At 43.8% G+C, this 13,705-nt stretch overlaps 1 protein-coding gene across 3 annotated transcripts in view; it reads right to left on the bottom strand.

The window, feature by feature from the left end:
- Positions 1–13,705, bottom strand: part of LOC105542868 (chromosome unknown open reading frame, human C6orf201) — a 50,270-nt gene that overhangs the window by 36,052 nt on the left and 513 nt on the right. For all 3 annotated transcript variants that reach the window (XM_011984580.1, XM_011984581.1, XM_011984582.1), the window contains exon 2: positions 4,639–4,837. In XM_011984580.1, the coding sequence (XP_011839970.1) occupies positions 4,639–4,837 (199 nt within the window). The remainder of the gene's footprint in view (positions 1–4,638; positions 4,838–13,705) is intronic.

The following is a 13,705-nucleotide window of genomic DNA, read 5'->3' as shown; positions in this document are numbered from 1 at the left end:
AAAAAAAAAAAAAAAGAAAAGAAAAATGGCCAGGCATAGTGGCTCATGCCAGTAATCCCAACACTTTGTGAGGCTGAGGCTGGAGGATCTCCTGAGGTCAGGAGTTCGAGACCAGCCTGACCAACATGGCAAAACCCCATCTCTAACTAAAAATACAAAAATTAGCTGGGTGTGGTGGTGCACGCCTGAAACCCCAGCTACTCGGGAGGCCAAGGAGGAGAATCGCTTGAACCTGGGAGCCAGAGTTTGCAGTGAGCCAAGATTGTGCCATTGCACTCCAGCCTGGGTGACAAGAGCGAGACTCCATCTCAAAAAAAAAAAAAGGAAACATTAAACGTTTTTCTTAAATGCTTACACAGCCCACAAGTGGAGTAGCAAATCAACGCAGACACTATAACATGGTAAGTACCATATACAGGAGGAGTGGCCCCAAGTCAGGATAAATTGCAAATGTCTATGGCAGAGAGGTGGGCAAAGTAAAACCCATTGACTACTAGCTCCCGTCTTCAGTTGCTACCACACTGATGCAACAAAACATTACGGAATCTAAACTAAAGTTTTCATATGGCACAAACAGCCCTCTTCTGTTCAAGTACTGCTTTTGTCACACTTACCAAGAGAAAAAAAAATGAAGCCCTAGAGTTCATATAAATATGGCATATTGAGCCAGTAAATACAGTTTACAAGTAATTATAATTTACATGCAGTACCCAGTAGGGATTTACAGTATTATAGAGCTAGGGGTTGGAATCCTGCCAGCTTCACCAACAGGGATAAGACACCACCATCTGCAGCTCTAGACTTAGAAAATCTGTTTACCAGCATGGTCCCGGGACTCCTGGCTTTTGTGCCTGCTGATTTGTTTACATAGCATAGCACTGAAGGAACTTTGTCAAAATCAACAGGCCTCATGTATGGTCTGCCTGTTTTGTGGCCCTAAAACTGCTATTGCCATGTGAGAGAGAGGCCTTATCCTCTCTGTGCTAGTGGGGATTAACAGCATAAACTGAGCAAATGTTGGCCAGGGCAGGTTCAAGGTTAGGACCTACAGTTGGCTCAATCTAACATGTGAAAATACTGTACAATGCATTCAAATAGTACTTCATACTTGTCAAAACTCAATTTCACAGTCATTGCTCTATCAGTGTCACAACTCTGATACAACACGAGGTATTAGTAGCACCATTTTACAGGTGGTCAAGGACATGAATCAGTAGTGTTCAGTAGTTCTTAGATAAAAACAAAGCTATTCTTCTATTAAATTGACATAATAATTGCACATATGTATGGGCTACAGTGTGATGTTTTGATGCATGTTTACAATGTGTAATGATCAAGTCAAGGTAATGAGCATATCATCACCTCAAACAATTTTCATTTCTTTGTGTTGGGAACAGTCAAGATATCCTCTTCTAGCTATTTGAAAATAAACAAAAAAAAATGATTGTTGGCTATAACCACCCTACAGTGTTATAGAACACCAGAACTTATTCCTCCTGTCTAGCTGTACTTTTGTATCTGGTAACCAACCTCTGGCTATCCACCCCTCGCCGTTACCCTTCTCAACCTCTGGCAACCACTATTCAACTCTCTACTTCTGTGAGATCAGCGATTTTAGCTTCCACGTATGAATGAGAGCAGGCAGTATTCTTCCCCACTTCTTCTCACTGCCCCCACTACCCTTCCCAGCCTCTAGAAGCCATTCTTCTACTCTCTACCGCCATGAATACAATTGTTTTAATTTTTAGCGTTCACAAATGAGTGAGAACAGTGTGAAGTTTGTCCTTCCGTGCCTTGTTTATTTCACTTAATATAATGTCCTCTAGACTCATCCATGTTGCCTCGTATGACAGGATTTCATTCCTTTTTAGGCTAAAAAGTATTCTTTTGTGTATAAACACCACATTTTTAATTCATTCATCTGTTGATGGAAAGCTAGGCTGATTTCATGTCTTGGCTATTGTGAATAGTGCTGCAATGCACATGGGAGGGCAGACAGCTCTTTGACATACTGGATTTACTTTCCTTTGGGTTCATACCTAGTAGTGGGATTGCTGGGTCATACGGTAGTTCTAGTTTTAAGGACAAAGCTATTATTGATGATTCTTAATAATAGTCAGGCTTGCTTTGGCTAAAGAATGAATTCTCTCAAGGGTGTCAGTTAAGTCACAAAGAATTAAGAATGATAAAGTTATCAAATGATGATATTTACCACGTTACCAGGTAACAGGGGAAGAATCATTAATGCCAGGAGGCATCCTTCAGGAATCTGGAGTCATAGCAACCACGACAAGGTTCATGATTGATTGATTGCAAAATGGGCCTAATCCTCCAACCTTTCCTGCACCCAAGCCCCCTGCAACACGACTTTGCAGCTCCTTCCACTGAGGCGAAGCCTGTTTCTCCCCTCTTGAATCCCTGCCCAATACTGTTTTCCCACTTCCACTTTGATGAAACACCACTCCCAGGAAACCTTTTGCATTCTTATTTCTGTCTCAGCACTTGAGACTCCAACCTGTAACACTAGGAATACAAAAATAAATAAGATAGGCTGACAGTCCCTGCTTTTAAGGAAAGCAAATAGATGTTTGTAGAATAAAATGTTTAAAAAAAAAAAAAAGAGTATCATTTCCTGTGTTCTGATACTCTAGCTATATTTTCAGAAACCAAACTAGGATGTAAAGATCTATAACTTCAAACGAAGACATCAGGACCTAAAACTGAGGAGTATAAACTTTCTATGGTTGTGAAACTTGGATTTTTAAAAATAGGCCTTGTGTTATTCTGTCTTCACATTGCTATAAAGAACTACCTGAGACTGGGTAATTTATGAAGAAAAGAAGTTTCATTGAATCATAGATCTACAGGTTTAACAGGAAGCATGACTGGGAAGCCTCAGGAAACTTACAATCAGGGCAGAAAGCAAAGGTGAAGCCAGGCACATCTTACCGTGATGGAGCAGGAGAGAGTGAGCGAGCGAGCGGGGAGGTGCCACACTTTAAAACCAACAGATCTCCTGAGAACTCACTCACTATCACGAGAACAGCACGCAGGAAATCTGTCCCCATGACCCAGCTGCCTCCCACCAAGCCCCTCCTCCAACATGTGGGGATTACAGTTCAAAATGGGATTTGGGTGGGGACAGAGCCAAATCACATCAGGCCTCCAAAGCAAGGTCAAATAATCTTCACTTGAGTAATCAGATATCATCACTTAATATAACCTTTACCTACTTCTGGACAAAAATGTAGTGTCTTTGCATTGTCCAGAAAATACCATGGTTCCACTGACCACCTTCATTTATAATACATCTTTGCCTTCTTCGGCTACGAATATTTAAATCAAATTGGCAAATTATGCCACTGAGGACACTGAAAAAAATGTAGACAAGGACTCTATTTCACCAGGGCAATGATCCCAGGGGAAGCTTCCAGTTCAGGCAAATTCATGAGCTGGGACTGTCTCCCGGTTATGTTACCTTCAAATCAGAACTGATCCTGTCTTTGTAGCAACATATACATTTACCCTGTCAACCTGGCAAAATTGCTTGAATACCTACTATGTAAAAAGTGTAGGCATCATTGCATTGTACAGCAATACGTGCAGCAATATGAAAGAAACAAATGTAGACCAGGCATGGTGGCTCACGCCTGTAATCCCAGCACTTTTCAGAGGCCAAGTGGGCATATCAGCTAAGGTCAGGAGTTTGAGACTAGCCTGGTCAACATGGCGAAACCCCATTTCTACCAAAAATACCAAAAAAAATTAGCCCGGTGTGGTGGCACCCGCCTGTAATCCCAGCTACTCGGGAGGCTAAGGCAGGAGAATCACTGGAACCCGGGAGGCAGAGATTACGGTGAGCTGAGATAGCACCACTGCACTCCAGCTTGGGTGACAGTGTGAGACTCAGTCTCAAAAAAAAAAGAAAAGAAAGAAACAAATATAGAAACACCATCTATCTGGCATAAGCAGGCAAAGAAGTGCACCAAAAAAGATAATTTGTCAAGGAACCGAAGCTTATGACTTTGAGCACCAGAATCCAACCAACTCCACATCCCCACTATTACCACCTGGGCCACCATCCCTTGCCTGTAGATCTGTAAAATCTCCCAACCACTCTCCTCCACCTATGCAATCCTGGGAGGCCAGAGATGATTTGAGTCAGATCATGCCAGTCCTCTTGTTAAGACTGTCCAGTGGTGCTCCAGTTCTCTCCACGTAAAATCTGGTAGGCCAGGGATAAAGCCAAAGCTCCACTACATCCTGCTATGGTATCCTAGCCCCTGGTCATGCCAACGGTGGGCATGAAAAACCAAGTTGCTTCACAACTTATGCAGCCAAAAAGCCCCACAGCTCACTGGTTGGGTTTCTCTCCAAGTTTCGCACTCTGTTCTTGCTAGATTTCTGCTCACTATTCTAGACTGCAATGGGCCATGGAGGACCCACACTCCTGCTCCCATCTCCATGAGTTTACTCCCAGTAAGGGCTCCTCTAGCAGCTTGGGGGTGGGTAAAAATGGGGCCTATGTGCTTTTATATAGAGCAGTGCTTATCATTTTTTAGCTAAGGCATGTAGAGATTTTGTGATCACCCTGTGTGTCCCTAAATATATCCACGTAAAGCAGAAATCAGAGTCTACCTGACAACTATGGTGGACATTGGAGGCTCTTTCGTGTTTCTCGTCAACAAGTGACATTTCTTCCACCCGTCAGTTACATTGTTGGTGATTTTTCTTTTCCACAGGGGCATTCTGTTCGGCTTTGGGGTCAGATTAATCTCTTTTGGCAATTCATGTCTTGCTAAGATTCTTTCCAAGCCAGAGAGCTCAGGATTCTCACCTGGTAATAGAATAAGCATTAATACATTCAATGTTCCTCTCCATCTTTGCATAGCAGGAGTTAACAAGGCAGATTTGAAAACATATATATGCAGCTTGATAATCCCTATTTAGCTTTGTCATTCCTTTATTCCAACAATATTACTGGGCACCATTTAGATCTTAGCCTGGTCCTAGACATCTAGCAGATACATTGTAAGTAAATAAAAGAATGAACAAGGCCAGGCATGGTGGCTCACGCCTGTAATCCTAGCATTTGGGAGGCTGAGGCGGGCGGATCATGAGGTCAGGAGATCGAGACCATCCTAGTTAACACGGTGAAACCCCGTCTCTACTAAAAATATAAAAAATTAGCCGGGCGTGGTGGCGGGCGCCTGTAGTCCCAGCTATTCGGGAGGCTGAGGCAGGAGAATGGTGTGAACCCGGGAGGCGGAGCTTGCAGTGAGCTGAGATCCGGCCACTGCACTCCAGCCTGGGCGACAGAGCGAGACTCTGTCTCAAAAAAAATAAAAAAATAAAAAAGAATGAACAAACAAGCAAACAAGCAGGCAGGCTGGGACCACACAAATAGAGTTGGTTATGTGTGCATTCTCAAACTAAGGGCAAGTTACATACAATTATTATTATTATTGTAATTCTTATTTTCCCTTTAATTGCATACTTAATTGGAGATGCACATTTTGAAGCTTCTCGGAAGAAATAGGGTGAATGTTAACATTATTGTCAGGCCACGTAACTTGGGGCCCCCTTTTATTGGTGATTTTGCCTGAGCAAGGGTTACAACATGGATGGAACTGAAAACAACAGCATGCTCTGTCACTTAGAATGTGGGAGTGTAACTTACTGTTCTTTTTGATTCCACAAAATTCATTTCTGGCCAGAAATGAACTGTTTTTTCTCGCTCTGTTATAAGTGTGTCTATTTTCAGCTACGTCAGTGGGAAATGCCTGCCTTCTTTTGGGTGTTCCAATAACTGAGACTTGAGGTTTGGATTGTTGCAGCCTGCTGTAGGAACTCTGGATGGCCAGTGGTACAGTTACAGCGCATGGTAGAGCCGCTTGGAGATGAAGTCAATACCAGAGGGGCTTAGATCCTGTGTTATCAGAAATGGAATAGCATCCCTCCCTGGTCAGCCAGCACCTCCGTGAGAGCTCCAGGATGGAGTGCAGTGGTGCAATCATACCTCATTCCAGCCTCGACCTCCTGCGCTCAAGCGATCCTCCGACCTCAGCCTCCTCAGCAGCTGGGACTACAGGCATGCACCACCACACCCAGCTAATTTTTGTTATTATTTGCAGAGATGGGGGTCTCATTTTGTTGCCTAGGTTCATCTCATTCCCAGCTTCAAGTGATCCTCCTGCCTCAGCCTCCCAAAGTTAACTTTATATTTAAAATACAAAAGAAAAACCTGGGTTTTTTTTTGTTGTTGTTGTTGTTTTTTTAAATTACGGGTGTTTAGTTCTTTTTCTTTCTTCCTTCACGTAATCATTTCTGGGTAACCAATATAGAGTAATATAGGCAAAGCATCCTTCAGGTGAAGAGGAGATTGACAGGAAAAGGAACAAAACCTATTTTTAAGGTCAAAAGAAATTTCTTCTGGAAGGAAGGCCTTCGACCCAGCAGCAGCAAGACGGCAGTCTCCATGTTTAAATTCTTGGTCTGGTGGATGAAAGTCAGAGAAAGAGGGCCATGTCTGCAGGATGCATATGCAAGGAAATCACACTATATGTTTGGAAATGGCATCTTGGCAATGGAGCAAACTTTTAGTGATGAATTCAAGACCTCAAAGGCCAATGTGTTCCCAATGACTGACTGGACTCAGCCTGCGGCCAGGTCCCTGAAGGCACAAACTCAGGACTCTGAGGGGTCATTTCTTACCTCTTAATGCCGTTCACCTCAGCCGCATGAACCTCCTTAAACTGGCTTCCAACCATAGCAAAGAATCACTGCACCCAAATACCTCTGAAACAAAGGCACCCCGCTGCTGCTTGGCAGTTGCACATGGCAGGAATTACCAGCTGCTAAACGTGTATGGACGTCTATCGCCGTCTACATTGGGAGGCTACAGAGACAAAATCTAAATCTACATAGAATGGGAATGTCTCTAGAAAATCAAAACCCATTTCTCCAACTTCACATAAATAATTACTGCATTTTTCAATGTTAATGTTGCATTTTAATTACAAAAGTAAAAGGTTTCCATTGGAATAATTAAAATGAAACAACTCAGCAAAGTCTACCCAGTAAAAAGGGGAAGTTTTGCTTCGTTTTCCTTCTCCAAGCTCTATCCTTTCTCTGGAGGTAGCCGCTGTCCTGAATTTCCTAAGTCTCCTTCAAAACTCTTTTCTATGCATTTATAGACACATATATATATATGTACACATGTAGAGTTTTCTTTTGGCATACATGGATCCATACTGTGTATCTTCCTTTGCAGCTTCTTACAACTCTAGAATATGTACTGGAGATATGTTAATGTCAACCTTCTTTTTAACAGTATTCTACTGTATGGATATATGCCTTCATTTAATTATTCAGCTACTGGATGTCATAGGTTGTCTAAATTTTTGACTATTATAGACAATGTTTCAGTGCATGGCCATGTTTATCTATTTTTGTGCTCAGGTACAAGTTATTTCTGTAGGATAATAACTAGAAGTGGAATTGCTAAGTTGAAGGACATGTACATGTAACAGGATGTGAAAATATACCTTTTTCTGTTGGGTCTGTTTTCTCCAAGGCCCCAAAGTCTGAGAAAACTCGAGTAGGTGCCAGACACCTATTCATGCACAAGACATCCATGCATATGTGAAAAAACGGAGCATTCATTCAGGATTCCTTGAGGCACTTGAGGATTTCTTTAGGCACAGAGCTGGGGCAGTGCTGTGTACTATGTCATTCCCCTTCCCGCTCTTGGCTTTAAGGGGACTTTAGAGAAGTATCTGGGGAATGGGACTATGTCTCCTCACACTGGTGCGTCAGTCTCCTAGGGCTGTCCTAACAGTACCACAAAGGGGGTCGCTTAAAACAACAAATTCATTGTTTCACAATTCAGGAGGCCGGAAGTCAGAAATCAAGGTGGCAGCAAGGCCATGCTGAAGCCTCGAGGGGAGAATCTGTCTTTGTCTCTAGTTTCTGCCTGCAATCCTTGGTATCCCTGGACTGTGGATGTGTCGCTCCCATCTCTGTCTCCACTGTCACAACAGATGTCTCTTTCTTCTTCTAAGGACACCAGTCATACTGGATGAAGAACCCTCTCTATACATATGATGACCTCATCTAAGTCTAATTACTTCTGCACCCTGTAAAGACCCTATTTCCAAATCTAGTCACATTCTGGGCCCCTGGGAGTTAGGACTTCAATGTGTCTTGTTGAGAGACAATATATGTTGTTGAGGGACATCTATGTATTTTGTTGAGCCCGTAACACCTGGAAACATAATGGTGAGTGGCTGGGATCACAGCTGCCTGTGGCCACAGAGAAAAGAGGGCAGTGTTGGACGCCAACTGTGCTTTCATTAACCGGGTGAAGGTATGGGGAGCAAGGGCACAGATTTTCCATGAGCTAAAGGTAAACCCCAGCTGGGCTTGGTGGCTCACACCTGGAATCCCAGCACTTTGGGAAGCCGAGGTGGGTGGATCACTTGAGGTCAGGAGTTTGAGACCAACCTGGCCAACATGGCAAAACCCTGTCTCTACTAAAATTCAAAAATTAGCCAGGTGTGGTGGCACATGCCTGTAATCCCAGCTACTCGGGAGGCTGAGGCAGGAGAATCGTTTGAACCCGGGAGGCGGAGGTTGCAGTCAGCCGAGATCATACCACTGCACTCCAGCCTGGGCAACAGAGTGAGACTCTGTTTCAAAACTAAAGAAACTAACTAATTAAATAACTAACTAAATAAATAAAAATGTAAACCCCTTAGAAAATACAGTTGACCCTTGAATAACATGGAGGTTAGGGGCTCTGACCCCTGCCCAGTTGAAAATAAGCATATAAGTTTCTTTTGTTAAAGAGTCTTGGCTGGACTCGGTGGCTCATGCCTGTAATCCCAGCACTTTGGGAGGCCGAGGCGGGTGGATCACAAGGTCAAGAGATCGAGACCATTTGGCCAACATGGTGAAACCCCGTCTTTACTAAAAATACAAAAATTAGCCGAGAGTGGTGGCGCATGCCTGTAATCCCAGCTACTCGGGAGGCTGAGACAGAGAATTGCTTGAACGTGGGAGGTGGAGGTTGCGGTGAGCCAAGATCACGCCATTGCACTCTAGCCTGGGCAACAAGAGCAAAACTCCGTCCCCAAAAAAAAAAAAAAAAAAGTCTTGCTATGTTGCCCGGGCTGGTCTCAAACTCCTGGGTTCAAGCGATCCTCCTGCCACAGCCTTCCGAGTAGTTGAGCGTGGTAGTCTAGCACCTGTACCACGCCACCACATCCAGCTACTTTTTTGACTTTTGATTCACTCAAAACTTTTACTAATAGCCTACTGTTGACCGGAAGCCTTACTGTTAACATAAACAGTTGATTAACACATATTGTAAATGTTATATGCATTATACATCACATTCTTAACATAAGCAAAAAAATGTTATTAAGAAAATCATGGCCAGGCGCAATGGCTCATGCCTGTAATCCCAGCACTTTGGGAGGCCGAGGTGGGTGGATTGCTTGAGGTCAGGAGTTCAAGATTAGCCTGACCAACATGGGAAACCCCATCTCTACTAAAAATACAAAAATTAGCCGGCCATGGTAGCGGGTGCCTGTAATCCCAGCTACTTGGGAGGCTGAGACAGAGAATCACTTGAAATCGGGAGGTGGAGGTTGCAGTGAGCCAAGATAGCACCACTGCACTCCAGCCTGGGAGACAGAGCAAGACTCTGTCTCAAAAAAAAAAAAAAAAAAAAGAAAAGAAAATAATAAGGAAAAGAAATACATTGACACCACTGTATTTATCAATATTATAAGCTTACACCATCTGTTTACAAGAAAAATTGTCTGTCTGAAGTGGCAGGCAACTATTCAATATACAGTACATATCAAGCAACTCAACTTTTTCTTACAACATCCTGACTTTTCGCTGCTTCTTGGGAGTGCTTCCAGCATCACTAATGGCACTTTGTGTGGGTCCCATGGTGTTATTCAAGTTTTATGGTATTGCACTAAACACAAAAAAATGCATGAGAACTGTGAAATCACTTTACTGTGATATGTAATTTACTAGAGAGATGAGCTGCTCACACAGAGATGACTGGCATCACATGGCATTTTAAGTGGCTATTCACACCACTTGAGCTCACAGCAAGAGCAACGGGAGGTGGCTATGAAATTACTACAGCACTATGGTATTGCTACAGTTACTTTTCTACAGTTAGGATTTAATACTGCATCTTTTTTTTTTTTTTTTTTTGAGGTGGAGTTTTGCTCTTGTTGCCCAAGCTAGAGTGCAATGGCATGATCTCAGCTCACTGCAGTATCTGCCTCCCGTGTTCGAGAGAGTCTCCGGCCTCAGCCTCCTGAGTAGCTGGGATTATGGGTGCCAACCACCACACCTGGCTACTTTTTGTATTTTTAGTAGAGACTGGGTTTCAACATGTTGGCCAGGCTGGTCTTGAACTCCTGCCCTCAGGTGATCTATCCCCTCGGACTCCCAAAGTGCTGGGATTACAGGCATGAGCCACTGCGCCTGGCCTAATACTGCATCTTTATTCTCATTTACATTTCCCTTGACTGTGAATGACACCAAATACAGTCTGTAAGTGCTTGTGTAAGTTTTTATAAATTTTAACTTTTCCTAATAGGTTTGTGTACATTTTATGGTAGTAAATGATAAAGCAGACTAGTATCTACATATATTCTATGCAGTCACGACATTCCTTTTTCTCTTTTTTTTTTTTTTTTTTTTTGAGTCTCACTCTGTTGCCCAGGCTGGAATGCAGTGACACAATCTCAGCTCCCTGCAAACTCCACCTCCCAAGTTCAAGCAATTCTCCTACCTCAGCGTCCCAAGTAGCTAGGATTACAGGCGTGTACCACCACACCCGCCTAATTTTGTGTTTTTAGTAAAGAGAGGGTTTCACCATGTTAGTCAGACTGGTCTCGAACTCCTTACCTCAAATGATCCACCCGCCTCAGCCTCCCAAAGTGCTGGAATTACAGGCATGAGCCACCATGCCCACCACCCTAATTTTTTCTTAATTTTTTGTTATTTCTGGACTATATGATTGGTCTACAAATTTTTTCAAATTGTGGCAAATCTTCAAAAAAATTTCCAACATATTTATTGAAAAAAATCCACCTATTGTGGACCAGAGAGAGACCTTGGGGTGTATACAGAAGGATATCTTTATTATCGAGTGCACTTAGACCCAGCAGATTTAACGTCCAAAGACTGGGCGCAGAACAAAGACAGTACCTGACTTTTATACTTCATAAAAGGGGGTGGGCTAGCTTGAAGCAAGCTTACAGTGGCGTGAAAGTAGGGATAGAGAGGCAGGATGAAGACAGTTAATTAAGTTGTAACAGGTTCATAACTCAGGATTACACATGATCATTACCAAGCAACCCAATGTCTGTTATCTAGATTTTGCCTAGGCATGGGCTTACCCTATAACCTTCATTATGGCGCCCAGGTGGCCACAACTCAGGCCTATTTAGAGGCTCATGACCTTCACTCTACTGCTTAGACAAAACAGAATTACTTTAAGTTACTATTTACAGAGAACAGAAATCTATAAACTTATTCCATAAAACAAAGGAAAATTTGTTTTTCTTCTCCCTGCGTTGAGGGAGTACTGGGAGTTTCCAGAGCACATTAGATAGTATTACTAAAACTTTTTCTGGGTCTGGGCTGTGCCTGTTGCTGCCTTTGGGAAAAGTCAGCCTAATCCAGGAAAGTTTATTTCTTTTTTTCGTTTATTTTTCTTTAATCTCCTGCCACACCATAAGTGGACCTGCACAGTTCAGATGAGCTGTTCAAGGGTCAGCTATAGTCGTTTGGCGCCTGCTTGAATAGGAGGATCTCAGGAGGGTTTCCGTCAAAAGATGATGCAATTTCCGTTGAAATAGGATGGAAGTGAATCTTACAAAAGCTGGGGAAGGCGGTGCTATGGTCTGATGGTCATGCCCCTCAAAATTCATATGTTAAATCCTAACCTCCAAGGTGACGGTATTACATGGTGGGTAGGCCTTTAAGAGGTGATCAGGTCATGGGGGCGGTGCCTTATAAACTAGGCCTGAGAGAGATACCCACCCCTAACCCCTTCCGCTACATGAAGACGCAGCAAGAAGGTGCCATCTATGAACCAGAAAGTTGTCTCCAAACGTGGTATCTGCCTTGATTTGAGACTTCCCAGCCACCAGAACTATGAGAAATAAATTTTTCTGTTTATAAGCTACCCAGTCTATAGTATTTGTTGTTATTTTTGTTTTTTTGAGACGGAGTCTCCCTCTTGTCGCCCAGGCTGGAGTGCAATGGCACGATCTCGGCTCACTGCAACCTCCACTTCCTAGGTTCAAGCGATTCCCCTGCCTCAGCCTCCCGAGTAGTTGGGATTACAGGCACCTACCACCACGTCCGACTGCTTTTTGTATTTTAATTGAGATGGGGGGGTTTCACCATGGTGGCCAGGCTGGTCTTGAACTCCTGATCTCAGGTGATCTGCCCATCTTGGCCTCCCAAAGTGCTGGGATTACAGGCGTGAGCTACGGCTCCTGGCTTCAGAATTGCATCTTAATCTCTGTGGCAGCTGCTATTTTGTTTTCTAAGTTCATGAGCACAGGTGGCTGCCTCTACCTTTGTCTTCCACTTAAGCAGGAACAATTTAGGAAGCAGACTCCACCCAATGCTGCAAATTGGCCCCATTATCAATGACCCCGACAGAATTTCAGGAGTGGCAGGCCACTCCAAACTGCACAAAGTACAGGTTGCTTATAATCCCCAGGAGAAAAGAAAATATCCAGCTTCTTCGCGGTGCAATCATGGCCATAGGAGGAAGGACTAGCAGGAAACAGAGCAAAGGAACAAAGTTCAAAGCCTGCCCTCTTTCCACGTGGAAGTTCTCTCCCTAATCTTAAAATCAAATATAAAGCTTAAATTGTAAATTGAGCAGCATTTCCCTCTCAGTACCCTTTCCATTTTCCCACAGGTAAGCTTTGCCTAAAGAAGAGGGTCAGGCCTGGCCGTGCGCGGTGGCTCACGCCTGTAATCCCAGCACTTTGGGAGGCTGAGGCAGGCAGATCACGAGGTCAGGAGATCGAGACCATCCTGGCTAACTCAGTGAAAACCCGTCTCTACTAAATATACAAAAAAAAAAAACTAGCCGGATGTGGTGGCGGGCACCTGTAGTCCCAGCTACTCAGGTGCCTGAGGCAGGAGAATGGCATGAACCCAGGAAGCGGAGCTTGCAGTAAGCTGAGATTGCGCCACTGCACTCCAGCCTGTGTGACAGAGACAGACTCTGTCTCGAAAAAAAAAAAAAAAAAAGAAGAGGGTCAGGCCTAACTTGGCTCACAAAAGACTATTTATGCAAAAGGAACATGAAGAAGCAATGGATAATCAGCACATGAGTACAGTCCGGAATAAGCCTGGAAGCCCATGGATAGGGACATATGTCTAGAGGACCAATCACCCCGACAATGTAAAGAATGAGTTCTGACCGGGTGCAGGGGATCCCACCTGGAATTCCAGCACTTTGAAGGCAAAGGCGGGCGGATCACTTGAGCTTGGGAGTTTGAGACCAGCCCAGGCAACATGGCGGTGTGGGGTGCTGGGGGCATCTCTACAAAAATTTAAAAATTAGACATTGTGGTGGCAATGCACCTGTAGTCCCAGCTACTGGGGAGGTCGAGGTGGAGGATCACATGAGCCCAGGAGT

Source organism: Mandrillus leucophaeus, unplaced genomic scaffold (genome assembly GCF_000951045.1).
Source record: "Mandrillus leucophaeus isolate KB7577 unplaced genomic scaffold, Mleu.le_1.0 Scaffold27, whole genome shotgun sequence".
NCBI lineage: Eukaryota > Metazoa > Chordata > Mammalia > Primates > Cercopithecidae > Mandrillus > Mandrillus leucophaeus.
Note: the sequence above shows the minus strand (reverse complement) of the source record. Positions and strands in the feature narration are given on the sequence as shown.